The 23200-nt window shown below is 37.6% G+C and overlaps 1 protein-coding gene across 1 annotated transcript; it reads left to right on the top strand.

Moving 5' to 3' along the window:
* On the top strand, positions 1-4436 carry LOC104906089 (hypothetical protein). Its single transcript, XM_010694802.4, has 4 exons — positions 1-355; positions 442-524; positions 3957-4012; positions 4108-4436. The coding sequence occupies exons 1-4, from the start codon at positions 184-186 to the stop codon at positions 4184-4186; spliced, it is 390 nt and encodes a 129-aa protein (XP_010693104.1). The 5' UTR covers positions 1-183; the 3' UTR covers positions 4187-4436.
* The last annotated feature ends 18764 nt before the right edge of the window (positions 4437-23200 follow it).

Below are 23200 nucleotides of genomic sequence, written 5' to 3' on the forward strand. Positions count from 1 at the left end.
CCATTCAACTACCTTAACAAGTAAGGCATCATTCGGTCCACTGTAACTACTCATCAAGTCATCAACACGGAGAAGGAAAATCGAAGTCAGCAACTTGCATAAAACCCAAAAATACCAACCTCCACTCAAAATCAAAAATCAAGATCAAGATCAAGCTCAAGCTCAAGCTCAAGCTCATAATCAATGGCGTTACAATGGATGATACTGACATACGTAGTAGCGGCAGAAGCCGCCATTTTTTTGCTGATTTCTCTTCCATCACCTAAGCTCATCAGGTCTCGTATCGTTTCCCTAATCTCTCTCCTCCTTCAGCCTTTAATGTTTGTCGTCCCTTTCGCGGCTTTTCAGCTTCTCGGTACTCTTTTCTCTCTCCTCTCTCTTGTTTTTCTTTTATGGATTCCAAAATTATAAGTTCGTGATTTCAATTTCATGTTTTTTAAGATATTTATTGGAAGAATGAGCACCGATTGATGTGTACTTCTGAGATCTGCACTGCTGCGGAGAGAGATCGTTATGAAAAACAGGTAATTGTTTTTTGTTTCATCTTCTTGTTGATTATCTAGGGTTTTTTTTCTTGATTGTGTAATTTGATATCTGAAATTTTTTTTTGGTTATCAATTATTGTGTTATTTTGTGGTGGTTTTATTCTGTTGGTGTTCTGGTTGCTCGTATGTTACGATTTATGGAGTTGTTTAACTGCCGAGGTTTTCCTTTTGCTATAGTTATAACTTTTAATGAGGTTTCGCCGTGGTGGTGGTGGTGGTACTGCATTGCTGAAAAGACTTACAATTTTATGGAATGGCTGTGAAATGCGGTGTAGGGATTTACCTTTGGCACTCCTTTTGCTAGTCGCGTTTCGCAATCAAGTTGTTTTTTTTTACTACTTTAGAGTGCTAATATTGTTGTGAGTTGTAGTTGCACTGAGAGGATCCTGCTACGTTTATGAAGACATGCTTAATTGTTTGATGCTTTGGTTATTTGATATTTGATAGGTACTGGCTGTTTGCTTACTTCTTTAGTTCGTTTGTTAAGGTTTGGTGTTTGGAGATTAGGAATAATATGTTCTCCACTGTAGAGAAGTTCCCCTAACATGTGGGATATGGAGATGAAAAAAGAAGCACATCAAATTCAACGAGGAACGAGAATCTGTCTATGGTCCTCCAGTCATTATCATAGGGATATGCCAGATGTTATTGCTTTGCAAAAGCTTGCATTTACCTAAGATAACGTCCTACCTCAAGGTGTCCCATAAGTTTAGTTGATTTCTAGGACTAGATTACACATTCTCCCTCTTTTTGGCCCATTTGAAAATTGTTTTCTGGTAGCTTGGAGCACTTTCCTGCTTTAGAAATAATGGACTACATTCATCTTGCATACTTGCGCCCTAGAATTTTTTTTTTCAGAACTGACGTAGAGGCTTCAACACATGGTATTTGACTTCTAATCAACAATTTATTATATGACCTGTTGTGTGTAAATTACGATCATTAGGAATGTATATTGATGGAGTGACCAAATTGGTATGTAATGAAATGCATCTAAAGGAATGCGGAATTAAGTTTCTTCTGCTTGTATTTATTTATTTAAGGTTTTTCATCTGAATCTGAAAGATAGTTACAGGTTCTTTCTTTTTGCTAGTTTTGGTAATCCTTGTAAATCATTTTGTTTTAGGAGCTGAGAAGGAAGTTTGCTTAGTGCAACAACTGCAATATTTCTAATATATTGATTTTGTCCATCCAAAATTTGTTTCCCTTGTGGAGTAGAGACTTGGCTGTGCTTGTCCTTGTTATTACCTTATTTTTCCTTTTTTTTTTTTTTTTTTGGCTTAGACTCTTCTTTAGTTACAATTCACATATATGAACAAAATGATTGAGAATCTGATAGGAAGAATCATTCTCGAAGTCAGAAAAACTTGAGAATAATGTTGGATATGGAAAGTTTTGTATACTGTTCAGGAGCCATCTAGCAATATATGTTTTCTATTTTATCTTGTGTTTGCTTTAAAGGGTCTAACTGTTTGATGTCTAGTTTTATGTTCCCCTCTCCGAGCCCATTTTTCTGTATTTTAAAATTCCCTGTAAATGCCTGTTCTTTCTCCTTTGGTCTTTTCTCTCTCAAATTCATCTCCTCTCTCCAAACCTACTTGCTGCCTCATTCCCCATTGCTGTCTAGTCTCTCAAAAATCAATGGGCAGCGAGGATGCTGTGTTTACAGAGCACATCCTTCAAGAAAAAGGAATCTTCGTGCTAGGCTTAGAACAAGAGTAGAGGATTCAAAAGGATATTGTATACAGTGTTTTTGGTATTAGGTCCTTTCGTTCTCTGGTATTGGTTTAATCTACTTATGTACTACATATCTGTAGTATATCATGTATATCTTGAGAGAAATAACAGTGGTCTACCTTTTCTGAGTAAAGTTGATTTCAGCAGCATTGTTTTGATGTTGAAATGGATTTGCTGAGAATTTATGGATAACTTGCCTTTATTATCATACCAGTATTTTTATTCCCATCTATTTCTTGTTTATACCTTAACCTTTATTTTCTGTTTACCTTCCCTTCTATTATGCTCCTATGTCCACGTTAGAGCCTAAATTTCGCTTTTCACTATTGCTTGTGAAAATTCCTACATCATCATGATCACTGCGACCTGCAACACATCAGTGCAATGTTTAAATTCATAGCCAATGGCCTAATGCTAAATTCATATTGTCTGTTAATTACTTAATGTCAACTGTTTGGGAAAACTTGTTGGTTGGTTCCCTTCTCATTAACGGGTGTGAACACTGGACAGAGGTGAACCTCTGGATCTTCACTTAGCCACCAAAAATATAAAGGGGGATCATAAATCAGTTGCCATATCTTTAGTCCATTTACTCATGACTGATGACTACCATATTTAGCAACATCAATAACTTACTATATACCTTAACTACCGATCTTTTCATCAAGAACTCAAAAGCTATGTTGCTCGGGCTCTTCATTTCACATCAAGTACCCGTGTCGGATCCTCGACACTCAGACATGAGTGGGACACTTGGACACTTTGTTTTGGGCTAAAAAATAGAAAAAATTCCAAAAACCTAGCTGAGTCGGACACTTGGACACGTACCCGTGTTAGACATGGGTACCCGAGTCTGAGCAACATAGCTCAAAAGAGAAGGGAGGGATTAATTGAAGAAGGGGAAGAGGGATAAGTACATTAAAAAACTAGATACTAGGATCATGGAGAACTAATGAAGGATCTCTCTGATTTAGGGCCCATTTGTTCAATGCTGGTATCAGCTCTAGATCAGACCTAAGTAGGCAAAGACTTTTGACTGAAAAATAACTAAGAACATTAGAATCACATATCATTGAAATAATACTTTATATGAAGTTTAAAGATGAGAAACTTACCAGATCAAGAAATAAAAAACGTTTCAAGAGCTTTTAGTAAACAAACAGACAATTATGATTTCTGGCAGAACCGCAGAAGGCCTTAATGGTGGGTGGGAGCAGTAAACTCAGGTTGAATGTAAGTGTGATTCTCAGGCTTAGCAAGAGAGGGGAGGGGGAATGGGAAAGTATTATTAGTATGAGCTAGTGGAATGTGCCTCTGAAATTGGTGCCCGCTTGCTAATTATTCTATCCTGACTCCAGAATATGCTTCTTTGACTCTTTGTGATTGTTTTCTACTCACTTCAAGCATTAATTGCATGTAAACATAAAGAGAGCTTGCATAGCATAAGAGCGTGAAGAAAACAATCACAAAGCTCAGAGGAAGTATTAATTGCATGTAAAGGCAATGGTGTATCCTGCTTATAGTTAAATCTTTTGGGTATAATACTTCCCATATTGTGCCCATTTAGTTTAAATATTTCTCACACGCCAACCATTAGTTCGATTCTCTTTCTTTCTCTGTGTGTTCCTTTTCATCCTTGTATATAAACTTACTGTCGTCTGTTTCTTATGGCAGACCTACAAAGCTCAGAGGAATATTATTCTTTGCGCTACATCGTGTCTTCTCTACTGGTATGTTTGCAGCCCTGCTGAAATAATGAATTTATAGGCATTTGTTGCTATATAAGCTGTTTGTAACTTGAATATGGATGTTGGATGTATTCTAGGTGCATCTATCGTGCGTGCAAATATTACAAGGATATTGAAAAGATGGAGGAAGTTGAAAAGAGGTACAAGAAGCTGTAATTTTCTTTGGCATTCACTATATCTTGACGACAGCATGGAGATTAGAAGCTTGTAAGACAATTTTGATGTCTGGATACACACTTCAGCAGTTTAGCTGTAGGAGGCCCTTCTTATTGTCCTTGTCTTTTCTGGCGCTTTTCTTGTTGAATTAGTGAATAGTGCTACTGTTTGTAGTGTTACTTGTGGTATGAGAACAACCTCTGTGAACTCCTATAGATTCAGTTTATTACCAATATCTATTACTGCTATAGCCTGGTCACCTGGTATTACTGTGAATTTGCAAACTATTAGTTCTATTTTCAGGAGTGTGGGGGTATTAACCTTAACCTTGCAGCTTAAATTATTATTAAAAGAAAACTCAATGCACTTTTTTTATTGAAAAGATTAGGGGATTTGACCTCTTAATCCTGAATTGTAAATATAGATGGTGAAAGCTACAGGGTAACTGTTTCTTTCTCCTCCTGAATTCAGCAATTCATGTATTGCAACAGCGGGATAAATTTGGTAATGGTAATTTGTATACAGACGAATCACGAAAGTACAGAGTTGAAAGGTTCAGCTAATGAAGGTCACCTAGCAGGGTGCTGGCTGTGGACTGTGGGTCTGTCGTGCTGTACTTCAAGTTCGACATTGAGAAGAGGGGGAGAGAGGCAGAGAGCTGCGTCGGCTGTCAGCAGAGGAAAGGGTGACATGAAAACAGAGTTTCAGGAGATATTTAATGGTGATGGGCTGCAGAGTGGCGGCTGTTATAGTAAAGGATGGATTGATGGAATATTGGGTGTTGATGACTTCTTGGTGGTTTCTCCCTTTTTCTTACACTTCCTGCCTATCGTATCAAGGGAAGGTTGATTTATAAACCTTGATCGTATCAAGGGTGGTGGACGCCCCAACCGCTTGGTGGTTTCTCCATTTTTCTTATACCCATGCGGATCAAACCAAGAGAAGGTTGATATAGAAAACATGAAAGGACAAAGAGGTGGTGGGCCCCAACCCTAGGGTGTCCTAATCGGTTAGTCATATTGTAAAACTTGGTTAATCAGTATAACAATTATGGTCTTATGGATTTATACTACTCTTGATCTAGTAAAATTTTTAAAATGGTATTTTTCTGAACAAGATTATGGAGAATGTAGGGTCATAATGAATGTGAGTCATTAAGTTTTTTTTTTTTTACTTTTTCTTTTTTACTTTTTCTTTTTTACTTTAAAATGATTTTAGAAAATACCAAAATCATTTATTTTAATTTCTGAAAATATTTTTAATAATTTTGAAAAATACGAAAAAAAACTGAAAATCATCTAAAAATCCGAAAAAGTTCTAGAAAATCCGAAAATTTATTTCGGCCATGAAATTTTTTTTGGGAAATTTTCTTTTTTACCCAGATTTTCTCTCTCCTCTCCTCTATCTCTTCCTCCGTCAAATCTTCTATGGATCTTTGATTCTTCTCGAATTTTCAGTAGATCTCTTACTTGGATCCTTCTCTTTCCACGAAATGTTAAGAATTCATGAATCTATCATGAATTTGTGATGGAGAACTTGTAAAATCGAAAGATTAATTACTGATTTTCGTGGAAAATTTTGGGATTTTTTTTTCACTTTCCCCTCTTTCATAATTGTAAATCCATGAAATAGATGAACAAGCATTAAATTGATGATCGTATGTACACCATGAACGTCCAAATTTCCATGGAAATTAAGGTTTGAGTTTCAAAATCAAGAAACTCAAAATCGAAATTCTAGGTCATTGTGAATTTAACAAAAACATGATTTTGATTGTTGTAAGATGTTGGAAAATCGACGATTTGGGATCGATTTGTGCGATTTTTGAGTATTGATTATTATTGTCAAACTAGATGAAGAATTTTAGAGGAGAAAGAGAATCGAAAAGTTGAAGATGAAATTGGGAGAAAATGACTAAACAGACACTTTAGGTAATTACTAAATATGGTTCCAGTAATTACCCAAACGTGACAGAAACTAAGAGAAGTCTCAAAACCTCCAATTCCAAAGTTTTGTTGAAATATAAACAATTGAACTAAATAACACTAAGTACAAATTAATCAATATGATATACATGTGTTAATCCAAAAAAATAGAGTTATAAGTCACAAAATGTAAGAGATAACAATGTCTTAGGGGGGCGTTTGGTTCATATAGGGGCATGAGTTTGGAATCAGGAATGAAATTAAGGTTGTATATGTTTGGAACTTGATACCTAATACCATGTGTTTGGTTTTATTTGGGAATGAAATTTTTTCTTCTATTTTATAGCTAGAGGTATTGGTATGAGTCAAATCCACCTCCCTCATTGGGTTTCTAAATCTCATACCTTATGGGTTTGAGGTATGGGTTTTAAATCTATCAAATTATTAAACAAACAGTAAGTATGAGTTTTACTCATTCTAAACCCATACATCATACCAAAATCATATGAAACAAACACTCCTTTAATAGGTTTTGTTAACCCCATAACATGTTTGGTTGTTACCTTAAAACATATGATTGGAGTTAATTTGGGCTTTTTAGTACAAGGAGGGGCAATGGGCGCCCAAATCTCAACTTCATGGGGTTGAGTGATGTATTAGGCCTAGTGGACCTAGTGACATGATTGTTCAATCCCCATAGGATGACTTTGATTAGTAATGAGTATGGATTGTGATTGTTTACGTTTGGTAATGCCCAAACCTTGTCTGATAATAACCTAAAAGCATGTCATCTGCGGTTAATTTAGGCTTTTTAGTATAAGGAGGGACAATGGGGCCCCAAAACTCAAGTTAATTGGGTTTGATGAGATATTGGGCCTAATGGACCTAGTGGCATAATTGTTCAATCCTCATAGGATTGCATTGATAAGTAATGGGTATGGATTGTGATTGAAAATGTTTGGTAATGTCCATACCTTGTTTGGTAATTACGTAAAAGCATATGATCTGGGATTAATTTGGGTTTTTTTTATTATAAATTACTCCCTCCGTCCCATAATATAGTGCCTACTTTATTTTTGGTGGGTCAAACTTTAAAATCTTTGACCGAATATTCTCATTTGTATATATAAAAAAAACATATTCATGAGGGATCTTGTTAGATTCGTCTCAGTGTGTAGTTTCATAATATCAATTTTTTATATTTTTTATTTATACGGAATTGAAGATATTAAAGGTCAAAGTTACGTCTTGGAGACCGTGTAAAAAAGAAACAAGCACTATATTATGGGACGGAGGGAGTAGGTGATTACCTAGCATATATAGTTGCTATGTTAGGCATTACCAAAATACGTTTAGTATGGATGTGATCATTTGCGGGTATGGGCGGGTTGCGGGTCGGGCATAACCTTAAATTTTTGTCCGACGGGCCTAATATGCCTTGTCCAAACCCTTTTATGCGGGTTTAACTACTTGTACATGAACCGCACTAATAAACGGACGGGCTTACCCGCGGGACTAACGGGCCTATTAGTACCTTTATTTTTTTTTCAAATAAGTCTAGCTAATTTTTATAGATTAAAATATAATTTTGGTTAAAATAAAAAAAATTGATAATCACTATGTAAGATAAAGAGAAAGTTAAAAATTTTCGTAAAAAAAAAAACGTTGGAGGATGACAAATTAAGTTGTAAAGGTAAGAATAAAGATAATTATGTGTTACCAAAGCTATATTAGTGCAAAGAAACTATATATTCCAAAGGATAAATCAACACTAGATTAGTAACATTAAAAAATTAAATTCATAGAAAATAGATATTATGATAAACGGGTCGGGCGGGCTAGCAAGTGTTTGACGTTGTCCATATCCGCCCATTAATATTAGCGGGTCGGATTTGGCCCGCCCATTTAGAATTTTTTTCAAAATTTATTGTTCAAATCAGCAACTTTAACGGGCCGATTTTGGCGGGCTTAGCGGACCGTCCTGCTCGTGAACAACTCTAGTAATTACCTAAACCCAGCAGTAACTTGCACAAAAAACAGTGACACTCCAATACGATGGAGAATTCTTTTTAGAGATTTTTCTACCATTGCAATCCTCTATTAACATAAACATTTTTTTTATTAATGAACCTTTCATGTCATCAAAGTCATTCAATTCAGTCATTTGAAAGCAAAAGAAAAAGATAAAACGCAACATTTTACCCCGACGTCACCTTTTCATATAAACCACATAAAACCACATAGATTAGGTTATCAATAACCCACATCTTAAACATACAATGCCATTATCATATTTGTTATAGTAACGTAATTTAAGATCATTGCCCAAGTCAATTATTATTTTAGGTAACACCCTAAAATGTTTGGGTGATTATCTAAAATATTTTGTAATAACCTAATCTAATTAGGTGATTACTTAACACATATAGTGGTTATTTTAAGTCATTATCAATCTTTAGTTCATACTTTAGTTTAGCTACTATATACAAAAAAAATATAAATTAGGTTATCAATAACCCACATCTTAATCATATATTATTCCCTCATCAAGACAATTATTATATTAGATACTCTCACAAAATGGTTTAGGTATTGATCTAAAATGGTTCATGTAATGACCTAAAGTTTTGGTAATAACCTAATGTAATTAGGTGATTACTTAACATATATAATGGTTATGTTAGGTGATGATCAAAATACCTTTACTAATTACCTAAACCCTGCAGCACAAAAAATCAGTGATATTCCATTATAATGGAGGTCCCGAAAATGCTGCAAATTTGTTTAATCTAATTACTAAACAAAAGTATAATCTACTCAACAAATAAAACCCAATAAAAGGGTGAAGTGGGTTGATTTATTGCAATTATCTCACACACCTTAATTTTATTTTTGGTCATGTCCCAAAGAGGTTTAGTAATTATCAAAACTTCTTTATGTTTGGTCATGCTCAATAATATTTTAGTAATTACTATCCTATGTTTATTTGGGTTTTTTTAGTACAAGGAGGGACAATGGGGGCCCAAAACTCAAGACCATGGGGTTTGGTGAGATATTGGGCCTAATGTACCTAATGACATGATTGTCCAATCCTCATAGGATGACTTTGATTAATAATGGGTATGGATTGTGATTGGATGAGTTTGATAATGCCCAAACCTTGTTTCGTAATTACCTTGAAAGCATATGATCTGAGATTAATTTGGGCTTTTTATTACAAGGAGGGACAATGGGGGATCCAAAACTCAAATCAATGTTTGGTGAGGCAATGAGCCTAATGGACCCAGTGGCATGATTGTCCAATCCTCATACAATGGCTTTGATGAGTAATGGTATGGATTGTGATTTGGTAGGTTTGGTAATGCCCAAACCTTGTTTGGTAGTTATCTAAAAGCATATGATCTGGGGTTAGTTTAGGTTTTTTTAGTACAATGAGGGACAATAAGGGCACAAAAATCAAGTCAATGTGATTTGGTGAGGTATTGAGCCTAATGGAACTAGTGGCATGATTTGTTTGGTAATTACCTAAAAGCATATGGTTTGGAATTTATTCGCGTTTTTTATTACAAGGAGGAACAATGGGTACCTAAAACTCAAGTCCATGGGGTTTGGTATGGCATTGGACCTAATGGACCTAGTGACATGATTGTCCAATCCACATAGGATGGCTTTGATAAGTAATGGGTAGGGATTGTGATTCGATAGGTTTGGTAATTCCTAAAGCTTGTTTGTTAGTTATCTAAAAGCATATGATTTGGAATTAATTTAGGTTTTTAGTACAATGAGGGATAATGGGGGCACAAAACTCAAGTCAATGGGGTTTGGTGAGGTACTGGACCTAATGGACCCAGCGGCATAATTGTCCAATCTCCATAGGATGGCTTTGATGAGTAATGAATATGGATTGTGATTGGATAAGTTTGGTAATGCCCAAACCTTGTTTGGTAATTATCTAAAATCATATGATCTATGTTACTTTGAGAATTTTAGTACAATGAGGGACAATAGGGGCCCAAAACTCAATTCAGTATAAACCACATAAAACCGAATGTATTAGGTTATAAGTATCCCACATCTTAAGCATACAATGCCACCATCATACATGGATTAGGTTATCAATTATTATTTTAGGTAATATCCTAAAATATTTTGGTCATTACCTAAAATGATTGGTAATTAATAACCTAATCTAACTAGGTGATTACCTAACATTTATGGTGGTCATGTTAGGTAATTACCAATTTTTATTTCATCGTTTTGTTTAGCTACTAGATGCAAAAAAAATCAGATTACGTTATCAATAATCCACATCTTATTCATACAATTTTCTCATCAATACAATTATTCTATTAGGTAATTTCTCTAAAATGATTTAGGTAATGACCTAAAATAGTTTAGGTAATGACCTGAAATTTTGGTAATAACCTAATGTAAATAGGTCATTACCTAACATCTTAGGCCTTGTTTGGTTGACAAAACAAATCATGGGAAGTGCAAATTCCTGAAAAGTAGAAATATGTGAAGTTGTTTGGTTGGCAAAACCATGGGAATTTGCACTTCCTAGGAAGTTCTACTTCCTCAAAAATGGAGGAAGTTACTTACCTAGGTCCCCCTAGGTAAGTAGAGCTTCCCATTATCAACAAACACAATTTTACACTTCCTAGGAATTTCAAATACATGAAAAAAATAACTTCTTAGGAAGTATGACTTCCTGTATACAACCAAACAAGGCCTTAAAGCATTTTCTATCTAAACATCAAACTGATTGACACCACCAACCAGACCATCATTACCCGACTCGAAAATAGAATTTGCAAACATATACACAAGCTAACTTATATGGTGCAGGATCTTAACACAAACATGGAACCAAAAAGCAGTGTTGCTCTACAAAAATTCCGACTAGGAAGAAACCCATAGATGAGCAATGATATTCTCATATCCGATATTGGACAAATAACCCAATACCATGACATTTCAGTAATTTTTATGACAAAAATTAATATTAAAAAATTTTAAATTAAAAAAAAATCATATATTTTTATTTGGGAATTGTTAGTTAAAATATGATTGATGTATTAGATGACTAGTAGTCTAGTATATCATATGTTAATACCATCTTATCATATTAGTTAGCTATTATATCATATCCTGGCTGCATCTAATCATATCGAGTGAATGTTATATTATATTGTATTGTATCAAGTTGCTAATAAAATTACAAAAATGTCATGATATGAGATAAGTTGTCCAATATCAGGTATGGAAGAATACTTTCTACCCATAGATAAGGAATATGTGCTCTAGTTCGAAGCTGACACATTGTTGGATGTAAGTAGATATTTTCGATAAAATGTAAGGCCTACCACACTCACAGTAAATGGATTCATTAACAAGTACAAGGTAGACTACACTAAAACTTTTAGGTGGGTCGTCAAACCTATAATAATCACCTCATTCTCTGTTGCACTAAGTCATGGGTGAACTCCGCGTCAAACCGATATCAACAATGCATTTTTATATGGAGCCCTTAGTGATGAGGTATACACAAATCAATCTCCATGTTTGGCTCCCAACACTCATATTATGTGTATAAGCACACCATATTCTTTTTTTTTTTTTTTTTAAGATAAGGAGAAGCACTAATAAGTTGGGGGATCGAAGGTGATGTCTACACCATTGGACCAAAACCGGCTGCTCAAGCTCTTAATGCCTAATAAAGGAATTTTGCAAATACTTCTCCCATGTTTCTAAATACTCGCACGACATCCTTATTGTTCCGGTATGGGACAAGCTTTTAGGGTACGAACCGGTATGCCTCGTAGTCAGTCGAACCGGTTTAAGCTCCTGCAAGAAAGAACACGTAAACTAGCCTCGGGGGTTGATCCGAGGAACGCCCCTCCGATGCCTAAGTCAGTTATGGGAAAACCAGTAGGTCTCAAGTATAGAATCTTGAGATTCGTGAACGTACCTTATGACTCAGATCAAAGGGGGTATTTATAGGAAACCCGGATAGGCTCGTATACAGGTTGGGCCCTGTATTTACGGGGAATATTCTATGTATATTCCTTCAGAATATACTCTTATCTTGTGTACAAAATCTATCTTCAGGCTCGTAGGCGCTGATAGATGTGACTGGACCTGGCCCAAGCCCTTGGCAGAGGGCACGTAGAATGATACCGGCAAGATACTCGAATAAGGCCGTTATGACGAGGTCAGCACGACCGTAATAAGCGTGTGATCTCTTCAGCGTGCCCCGGTCTATCTGGACCAGTATGAGACTTAGTCAGCCCCCATACAACTAGCCCCCAAGCCGGTATGTCTAGCATGGACGTATACAGCTTGAATACTTTGTATTCCGACATAGGTGGAGCTAACTAAGACTGAAGTAGGAAGCTGAATCGTTGGTTAAGGAATTTCAACCGTTGCTTTGATATCTGCATCAGCTGTCAGAGCTCTTAATGAGGAGTTGCATCACAGCTGTGTGCCATTTAGCAACACGTGGCGTGATCAGGACGGGATGACGAAGAGTCGCCTAATCCCAACCGTGATGTCTTCTATAAATACGCCTTAGGCAAGTTTCATTTCTCACTTTCTGCAATTGCGAATCTGCTCTACTCTCCATAACGGACTTTCTCCACCTTAGCATTCTTGACGGTTTTGATTCTAATATTCTCCCGGCCTTTGCGCACTTTGCTGATACCAGTTCAATCTTCTCTCATACTCTTCATACCAGGTATTTCTTCCCAGTTCTTCTCTCATCTTTCATACAGTCGTATTTAAAATGTCTTCAGATTCTGATTCACAAAATATTTCTAGAACTCACTCTGTCCTATCTGAAAGTGACGTTAACTCTGATAGCGTTTCCTCTAAGTCCATAGAGCTTAGTGATTCACCAGTAGTAGATGCTGCTAGGGAACTTAGAACTAAAAGCCAAAATGACTGTAGTACTTCTGGTAGGCAAGACAATGAGCCGGCAATACGAGCCTCTCCTCTGGGGATGGTAGTAGGACAGGCAGAGGCCTTGGGAGTACATGTTTATGGACAATATGGGACCATGATGGGTCTGGCTGAACGATCCCCAGAACTTTTTCCTCCCGGTATCTCTTCAGCCCCCAAATTCGCCTTCGACATAGGGGAGACTTCCAGTAGGCCTAGGCCCAGAGAGGCAACGGTGTCCCCGGTGCACTCGGATGCCGTGGAGAGCGTAGAGAGGCATTTAGGGGAGTCGGACGAGGAGTCCACAACCATAGAGGTTGAGGATGATTCTGACCGGGAGGATCCTCCAGAAATAATTCCCGAAGAGTCGGATGAGGAGGGCCTGGCTGAATTATTTATGCCTCCAAATGAGCCCGGCAGCGCCGCGGCCGTGCAGATGGACGGGGATTGGGCCGATATTTGTCGGGGAAATAAGTTTTTGACCAAAGGACCCGAGTACTTTTCCTTTCCGGACGAGTACAAGCTAGTGCTCCCGGCTAAGGGAAGTTGTGTGACCGATTGCCGTGCCGGTCACATTGCTATTTATGCCCATATGCTAGACTTTGGGCTAAGATTCCCTTTAGATCCCTTTTTCATCAAAATTTTCAGGGCCTGGAATATCTGCCTGGCCCAGCTGACCCCGTTAGGATGGCAGAATTTGATGGTGTACGCCTGGGTTGTCCGTTATAAAGGGTTCCCGGAAACCTTAAACCTCTTTAGGAAGTTACACTGGATCGAGGAGGACGGATCTGCCAAGGGGAAAGGAGCTGGGAGGAAAAGGAGGTCCCGGGACGAGGGAGGTGAGGGCCGAGGTGGTTGGATGTTTTTGTACACAAAGGCCGGTAAATTATCGGTGTATCCCAAACTTACCTCCCTCAAGCATTGGAGGGAAATATTTTTCTGGGTGCGTGTGCCGGATACCTTCCCCTTACGCCGCCAGTGGACCAACCTTCGCTCTCGGATGGAACATATCTCTGATCGCGATCTTACCCGCCAAGAAAGAGTGGCTTATGACTTTTTTGCCTTTACCACGATACCGGCGTTAAGGGGCAAGAAACAGATAGTAGTTCCGAAATACTGGTTGCCTCACGCTACCTATGTGTTTAGCAACCCCGCCTTGTCGGCTTTAGGCTTCTGCCGTACTGACCCTTACGGTGGGTACATACTTGCACATGCTTTGTTTTGTTTTATTGCTCTTCCTTACGTCTGATCTTGCTAACTGACATGTCCCTTTTGGGTGTTTGTTCTCAGGCCAGGATTTCTTGATTCGCGAGGCCCTACACGTCGATCTCCGCTATCGTCCTCTGACCAACATGCCTCCCAAGCCTGCTCGTCGTTTTGTCTCCATCCCCGCTGCTGCTGGGGGCAGAGGAGGTCGAGGAGGTCGAGGGGCCGGCACGGGTTCCTTCTCTGAAGAGGATGATAGGGATTTGACTCCCCTAGTGCACCGGAAGGCCAGTCTGGTTTTTCAAAAGAGGAAACCCGAGCCGGCAAAGGAGCAGCTGGCTGCTAAGAGGGCGGCCAATAAACAGGCCCCTGTCCCTTCCACGGCTTCTGAATCTACAACTCTTATCTCGCGCCGGGTCGCCCTGGTCGGCATCTCTTCCTTGGCCCCAAAATCTACAAGCAGCTCACCCTGCCGGAGATAATACCGGGGTTGGAGCCATTTGCTAAGCCCAAGAAGGTGGGCTTCCTGGAGCGATCCCGGTTTGAGGTGCCGGAGTTGCAGAAGAAACACTGGTCTCGCTCTCCGGTGAAAGATGGCGAGAAGTTTGAGCCTAAGCTCAACGTTTTAGACGACGAGTCCTTACTACTCGATCATCCGTTGGAGGGTGGAAACCTGGGCTATCGAATCTTGAAAGCCATGTAGCTCAAGTAGGATATGCCCGTAGACAAAGTCTACGCGCTTGCTGCGACGCATGCGCATAACCTTGCCCTGGTAAGTTCCATAGATTCCCATATCTTTTTCTTACAAGTGTGTTGTCGGTTTTTCGCTCACTAATCTGTTCACTTTGTGTCCCATGCAGTCAGCTCAGTCCGGTAAAGAGCTGTGCAACCTCTACCGGTATTTCCAGACCTCCTATTTCCAAGAGGTAAAGGATCGCCAAGAGCTGAAGGGTAAAATGGTCATCACAGAGCAGGAGCTGCTGGCGGCCCAAACTGAAATGAATTCCGCCTTGGCTGCCGAGAAGAAGGCGGATGAGGCTCTTACCAAGGCAGTGAAGGACCACTCCTTGGTACTATTCAACAAGGAAAATGAGATTCGCCTTTTCGTGAGCAAATTGAGGAGGCTAAGACGCTGGAGCGCGAGGCCGTCAAGGAGTATCAGAAAGGCATGGACTTCGTGTCTCGCTTGCTCAACCGGTACAATTGGGGTTGGTCGGCCGCTATGAGGTGTGTGCGCCACAATTATCCGGACTTTGATTGGTCCGCCATTGAAGCAGCTCACCTTCGCGGCGACTATGAGAACCCGGTGGAGGGCGAAGTTTTGGATACCGGCGTAACTGAGGCTGATATTGCCAACGCGGATCCCAGGGCCGAGTTTGAGGAGGGCCAGGAGACCATCATCCCTGCCGCTGATACTGAGGAGCAAGTGAATGCCAACCCTCCTGCCGGTGACAATAAGTCGGAGGATCCGGTAGTGGTGGTGGACGGCTCTGAGGAAGAGGAGCCTGCTAAATAGATTCTTAGCTTCCTTCCTTACCCTTCTTGTACTGGGCCACTTTGTGGGTGGTATGCTTTTTGCGCTCATAACGTCTTTTCCCTTGGGCAGCCAAACTATCTTTACCAATCTGTTAATATGGTCGTCTGTGGCCAATTAGTGTTTTGTAGTTGGCCATTTGTGGCCGACTGTTGTAGGGTTGTAACTGTTCTTTTGACTATTAATACAGACCCCATTTTTTGCTAAACTTTGATGTCGTCTTGTATGTTTTTATTGTTTAGTTAATGATACCGGCTTACTTATCGAAGGTCATTGACCGTTATTACAACAAGATTTTAACCGGCACAATCACAAATATCATGAATTAATTTTTAATACTGTGCAATCACTTTTACCCGGCAGATCCACGAGGGTCGTTGATCGATTTCACACTTTAATCTATTTAGCAGATCCAATAAGGTCATTGACTGAATGATTAATAATGCTTGTTTGTTTTTTTAGGCAGATCCACGAAGGTCATTGACCGGTTTCGCACTTTAATCTATTCAGCAGATCTAATAAGGTCATTGACTGAATGATTAATAATGCTTGTTTGTTTTATCCGGCAGATCCACGAAGGTCATTAACCGATTTCGCATTCCGGTCTTAGTGCATATCATATTGAGAATCATTCCAACACTCTATCTTATCTAGGGGTAGACTTCTTCAGAAAAACTAGATTAATGGAGGAGTTAGTCCATTTGCTACGAATCCATATAATTCAGTTGGAAGGGTCATGAGGAGGAAGCAAAGGGAGTTAGTGAGAGGACTTCTATAATAAGAGAGGATTATGAAGAGATTGTATATGGAATATTGGTAAAGAGTAGTCAGTTAGTCTTATTAGGAGAGTGTCATTCCTCTCGAAAGTGTGTCACTTGAGGATTAATAGTAATCGTGAAGCAGATTATCTTCCACAGCAGTACATAATACTTCATAATTATTAACCAAAAATGTCATGTCAGTCAAACAACAAGTAATAAAGAAAGCAACATCACCTTATCATTGGGAATTTCAATTTTTCTTCCGCTAGTGCCAGAATCAGAAGCATGCTGCTCTATATTCAACATGACCTTGTTTTGCCCCTTCATGTTGCTCAAATTCAACATGAGTTGTTCTTCCCTTTCACTGACCAACTTTTCTGTAGCTTGATCTTCGTGAGCATCAACTGTCTTTTCACCCTAAGGGATTGGTTGAACTTCAATCTTTTTTATAGGTTACATCTCTCCTTTCTCATGACCTTGTTATGTCCCTTCATTGACCACCTTTTCTATAGCTTGATCTTCTTCAGCAACAACTGTCTTTTCACCCTATGGGACAAATTGATCTTCAATCTCCTCTACAAGCCGCGTCTCTTCACTTCTTTTTTTTCGGCCTGTCTTATCACCAAAAGATGCTTCACCTATTGTAATTACTATTTCAGCTTCTACCTAATTTTCGTGCTGAGGTTGGTCTTCACTTCTGTGCAGATGTGCATCTTGCCTTTTTTGCTCTTGTCCCCCTTCTCTCACTCTCACGGGTTTATAGAATTTTAACAAAAGGCTCCACTCCTCATTTTCAGATTTCCTCGTCGAACCTCTCAAATCATGAGAAAACCTGGCACAGGAAACCATTTTACATGTATTTTCATTCTCAACTATCTGAAAAAGAGAATTTTCCCATCCAACTTCATTTTGCAACAACCTTAGCTCTATAGCGTTCACTTGTCTAATCTCATAACTATCCTCGGTAAATGGTCTAAGATCTTGTAATTTGACAAGGATCCATTCGGGATACGGGGGTGTAGGTGAGATCTTGGTAATAAAAATGTAAACTCAGGTACAGGAAAAAACCGACGCATACTGCAACAATGTCGCGAGTATGAGTCGTGTAACACTCAATAATACCTAATGGAATCATCAAACCAGCCGACACGACACTACCGTATGATCCCGTGTCGGACTTAGGTTGGAAATAAAGTTGGATTAGAAAGACCCAAATCATCATACCTAATGCTGAAGAAAAAATAAATGTAGTCGAAATTTTTGAAAGCATTCGGAATGATAAAAAAGGACGAGCAACACAAGTTTGAATAAGGTGGCTTGAAAAGGTCTTTGTGCTTCTACTATTAATTTCCACATGAAAATTTCCTCAATATAGCTAAACAAATATATATGTATTCCCACCAAAGTTAGGAAAATGCCAAGAAGAAGGAATAAAATCGTATATATATACGGGTTCTCTTCTTCCAAGTCGAATGTTAGACTAGGATCAAGTATTATTATTAAAATATGGGAAGTTACAAACGACCAAGGGGTTTTTAGTGCTAGCAATTCCTATTGTGAAAATCAAACTTCAAAAATTTCGGACCAAAAAATAGTTTTTTTTGTCTAGAGCAAAAAATAAAACATTCAAAAAAACTTAGACTTAATCAGGACCCTAATATGTACGTTCACCCTTGGACCTCAAAATCTCAAAAACGGGGCTGCTTTCTTAATGTTTTTGTATTTTTGCTTATAAAATCTTTAATACATTTACCACCATTTTTTAAGCACTCCATTTTCTGTGCAGATGTACCTTTTGCCTTTCTTGTTCTTGTCCTCCGTCTCTGACTCTCACGAGTTGATATAATTTTAATAAATGGCTCCACTCCTCATTTCCAGATTTCCACGCTGAGCCTATTTAATCATGAGAATACATGGCACAGGAAACCCATTTTACATGTATTTTCATTCTCAACGATGTGAAAAAGAGAATTTTCCCATCTAACTTCATTTTGCAACGACCTTAGCTCTATAGCGTTCACTTGTCTAATCTCATAACTATCCTCGGTAAATGGTCAAAAATCTTGTAATTTGACAAGGATCCATTCGGGATACGGGGGTGTAAGTGAGATCTTGGTAATAAAAATGTAAACTCAGGTACAGGAAAAAACCGACGCATACTGCAACAATGTCGCGGGTATGAGTCGTGTAACACTCAATAATACCTAATAGAATCAACAAACCAGCCGACACGACACTACCGTATGATCCCGTGTCGGACTTAGGTTGGAAATAAAGTTGGATTAGAAAGACCCAAATCATCATACCTAATGCTGAAGAAAAAATAAATGTAGTCGAAATTTTTGAAAGGACGAGCAACAAAAGTTTGAAGAGGGTGGCTTGAAAAGGTCTTTGTGCTTCTACTATTAATTTCCACATGAAAATTTCCTCAATATAGTTAAACAAATATATATGTATTCCCACCAAAGTTAGGAAAATGCCAAGAAGAAGGAATAAAATCGTATATATATACGGGTTCTCTTCTTCCAAGTCGAATGTTGACTAGGATCAAGTATTATTATTAAATATGGGAAGTTACAAACGACCAAGGGGTTTTTAGTGCTAGCAATTCCTATTGTGAAAATCAAACTTCAAAAATTTCGGACCAAAAAATAGTTTTTTTTTTGTCTAGACCAAAAAATAAAACATTCAAAAAAACTTAGACTTAATCAGGACCCTAATATGTAGGTTCGCCCTTGGACCTCAAAATCTTAAAAATGGGGCTGCTTTCTTAATGTTTTTGTATTTTTGCTTATAAAATCTTTAATACATTTACCACCATTTTTAAAGCACTCCATTTTCTGTGCAGATGTGCCTCTTGCCTTCCTTGCTCTTGTCCTCCTTCTCTGACTCTCACGAGTTGATAGAATTTTAATAAATGGCTCCACTCCTCATTTCCAGATTTCCACGCTGAGCCTATTTAATCATGAGAATACATGGCACAGGAAACCCATTTTACATGTATTTTCATTCTCAACGATGTGAAAAAGAGAATTTTCCCATCCAACTTCATTTTGCAACGACCTTAGCTCTATAGCGTTCACTTGTCTAATCTCATAACTACCCTCGATAAATGGTCTAAGATCTTGTAATTTGACAAGGATCCATTCGGGATACGGGGGTGTAGGTGAGATCTTGGTAATAAAAATTTAAACTCAGCTACAGGAAAAACCGACACATACTGCAACAATGTCACGGGTATGAGTCGTGTGACACTCAATAATACCTAATAGAATCAACAAACCAGCCGACACGACATTACCGTATGATCCCGTGTCGGACTTAGGCTGGAAATAAAGTTGGATTAGAAAGACCTAAATCATCATACCTAATGCTGAAGAAAAATAAATGTAGTCGAAATTTTTGAAAGCATTCGGAATGATAAAAAAGGACGAGCAACACAAGTTTGAATAGGGTGGCTTGAAAAGGTCTTTGTGCTTCTACTATTAATTTCCACATGAAAATTTCCTCAATATAGCTAAACAAATATATATGTATTCCCACCAAAGTTAGGAAAATGCCAAGAAGAAGGAATAAAATCGTATATATATACGGGTTCTCTTCTTCCATGTCGAATGTTAGACTAGGATCAAGTATTATTATGAAAATATGGGAAGTTACAAACGACCAAGTGGTTTTTAGTGCTAGCAATTCCTATTGTGAAAATCAAACTTCAAAAATTTCGGACCAAAAAATAGTTTTTTTTTTGTCTAGACCAAAAAATAAAACATTCAAAAAAACTTAGACTTAATTAGGACCCTAATATGTAGGTTCGCCCTTGGACCTCAAAATCTCAAAAAAGGGCTGCTTTCTTAAGCTTAATGTTTTTTTTATTTTTGCTTATAAAATCTTTAATACATTTACCACCATTTTTTAAGCACTCCATTTTCTGTGCAGATGTGCCTCTTGCCTTCCTTGCTCTTGTCCTCATTCTCTCACTCTCACGAGTTGATAGAATTTTCATAAAGAGAACATATTGTGTCGAACTCGTCCGACACAACATTCTCATCGGACGAGCACGCGAGCGCGCGTTAATAAAGACCGAAAAAATTTAAAAAAAAAAAACAAAAACAACAACTTCATCCCCTTCATCCGCTTCATCCGCCATTGTTCAAAAACAAAAACAACCGCAAAATATCGTACAGATCCACTTTCTCCCTGCAATTAAATCTCATTTGAACATTCCACTACTCAAATCTAGTTCAAGCAAGATTGTCAACCGAAGATTCGAATTCACAAATCGGAAGTTCATTACAAATTGATCTAAGCAATGAGAATACTGACACAGATCTCACATTACAAATTGAACTAAACAATGAAAAACGTAACACAGATTTCACATTAGAAAAAAAAAGAAAGAAATTACATGAAGAATCAGCTGGAAAAGAATACAAAGAAACAGGTGTATGTCTAAAATTAATTTTCAATTGCATTTACTCATTTTCAGTTAGAATTTCGATTGTATCAGTTAGTATGTGTAAAATTAGCATTTACATTGCAACAAAAGTCTATTTTTCACTCATTTACTTCTTTTTCAGTTAGACTTATTTATTATTCAGTTAAACTTATTTAGTTTTCAGTTAGACTAATTTACTTTTCAGTTAGACTTATTTAGTTTTCAGTTAGACTAATTTAGTTATCAGTTAGACTTATTTAGTTTTCAGTTAGACTTATTTAGTTTTCAGTTAGAACTATTTACTCTTCAGTTAGACTTCTTTACTCTTCAGTTAGACTTCTTTATTTTCAGTTAGACTTATTTAGTTTTCAGTTAGACTTATTTACTCTTCAGTTAGACTTATTTACTCTTCAGTTAGACTTATTTAGTTTTCAGTTAGACTTATTTAGTTTCAGTTAGACTTATTTATTTCTTCAGTTAGACTTCTTTATTTTTCAGTTAGACTTATTTTTTTCAGTTGGTCCTTAATTATTTCATTTAGTATAATGATTCTTTCATTTGATACTATTACAATTATTTTTAGCTACACTTGTTTAGTTTTCAGTTAGTGCTTTCTGTTCTTTCAGTTAGTGTCCTTATTTTTTGTCAATGAACTCAAGCTGAACATGAATATCTCAAGTACATCAATGACGAGAAATATCAGTAGCAGTTTAATAGGGAGACATGTTACAGATCACAAAGATGGTTACAACTTGTATCAAGCACACTCAAGAGCATTAGGATTTAGTATTAGGAAACAAACTCTAAGGAGGAGGAGAATTGATAATTCAATATACGAATTCTACTTGGTTTGCTCAAAGGAAGGAGCCTCAAAATCAACAAACAAAATAACAGAACCAAAAGAAAAAGACACACAACAACAACAACATGTTCAGATACCAAATGTTGAGCAGCCAACCAAGGAAAGAAAGGAAAGAGTAGTCAATGAGACAAGAACAGCATGCAAAGCCATGGTCAGATTTAAGCAAGAAAAACCTGGTCAAGACTTTGTTGTAGTAGCTCATGAGTTGCAGCACAACCATGAGTTGGTAATACAACAAGAAATACATCATCTGAAATCAGAAAGGAAGATAACTGAACAAAAAGGACAACTAATAGAAACAATGGTTGAATCTGGCATAAAGCCAATGCATGCATACAACTTTTTGTGTCATGAGGCTGGATCAGAGGAAGTAGTGGGCCACACAAAAAGGGACCATCTAAACTATATCACACAGTACAGAACAAGATTGGTTGAAGGAAAGGATATGCAGAGCGTGTTGGACTTACTTCAGCAAAGAGCGGATGATGATCCTGCATTCTTCTACAGGCTGAAATTTGGGGAACATAACAACATTGTCAGCTACTTTTGGCGAGATTCAATGATGTTGGAGGACTTCAAAGCATATGGAGATGTTATGATATTCGACACAACTTATAGGACAAACAAATATGGACTGATATGTGCACCATTTGTTGGCATAAATTGCCATTGGAAAACAACAATGTTTGCATGTGCTTTCATAACTAATGAAAAGGAAGAGAGCTTTGAATGGCTACTAGAAACATTCAAGAGAGCAATGTGCCAACAAGAGCCAAAGACAATTTTCACTGATCAAGATAAGGCATGGGCAATGCAATTGAAAAGGTATAAATTTTTCAATTAGCATTTTCAGTTAGACTAATTTACTTTTCAGTTAGACTTACTTAGTTTTAAGTTAGACTTACTTAGTTTTCAGTTAGACTTATTTATTATTCAGTTAGACTTATTTAGTTTTTAGTTAGACTTATTTAGTTTTCAGTTAGACTTATTAAGTTTTCAGTTAGACTTATTTAGTTTTCAGTTAGACTTATTAAGTTTTCAGTTAGACTTATTTAGTTTTCAGTTAGACTTATTTAGTTTTCAGTTAGACTCATTTAGTTTTCAGTTGAGCTTCATATTACTTCATTTAGTCTAATGAAATTTTCAGTTAGCATTTACACTATTTCAGTTACACTAGTAGAAAAACCACGATTTGCGTCTCATGATTTGCGTCGCACTGAAACGGAAATGACGCAAAAGGTAATTTGCGTCGCACGCAAAGAAGAGTGCGACGCACATCATGGGTAAATGAACACCAATACAAGCTATATGCGTCGCACTTACCATAGGTGCGTTGCAAAAGCCTAATATGC

The sequence above is a fragment of the Beta vulgaris genome, chromosome 2, assembly GCF_026745355.1.
Source record: "Beta vulgaris subsp. vulgaris cultivar EL10 chromosome 2, EL10.2, whole genome shotgun sequence".
NCBI lineage: Eukaryota > Viridiplantae > Streptophyta > Magnoliopsida > Caryophyllales > Amaranthaceae > Beta > Beta vulgaris.

Bases quoted from the DNA above. Each gene is read 5' to 3' on its own strand.
- LOC104906089 (XM_010694802.4), top strand. From the start codon at position 184: ATGGCGTTACAATGGATGATACTGACATACGTAGTAGCGGCAGAAGCC. The intron at 356-441 runs GTACTCTTTTCT...ATGTTTTTTAAG, and splicing joins CGCGGCTTTTCAGCTTCTCG to ATATTTATTGGAAGAATGAG. The intron at 4,013-4,107 runs GTATGTTTGCAG...GATGTATTCTAG, and splicing joins ACATCGTGTCTTCTCTACTG to GTGCATCTATCGTGCGTGCA.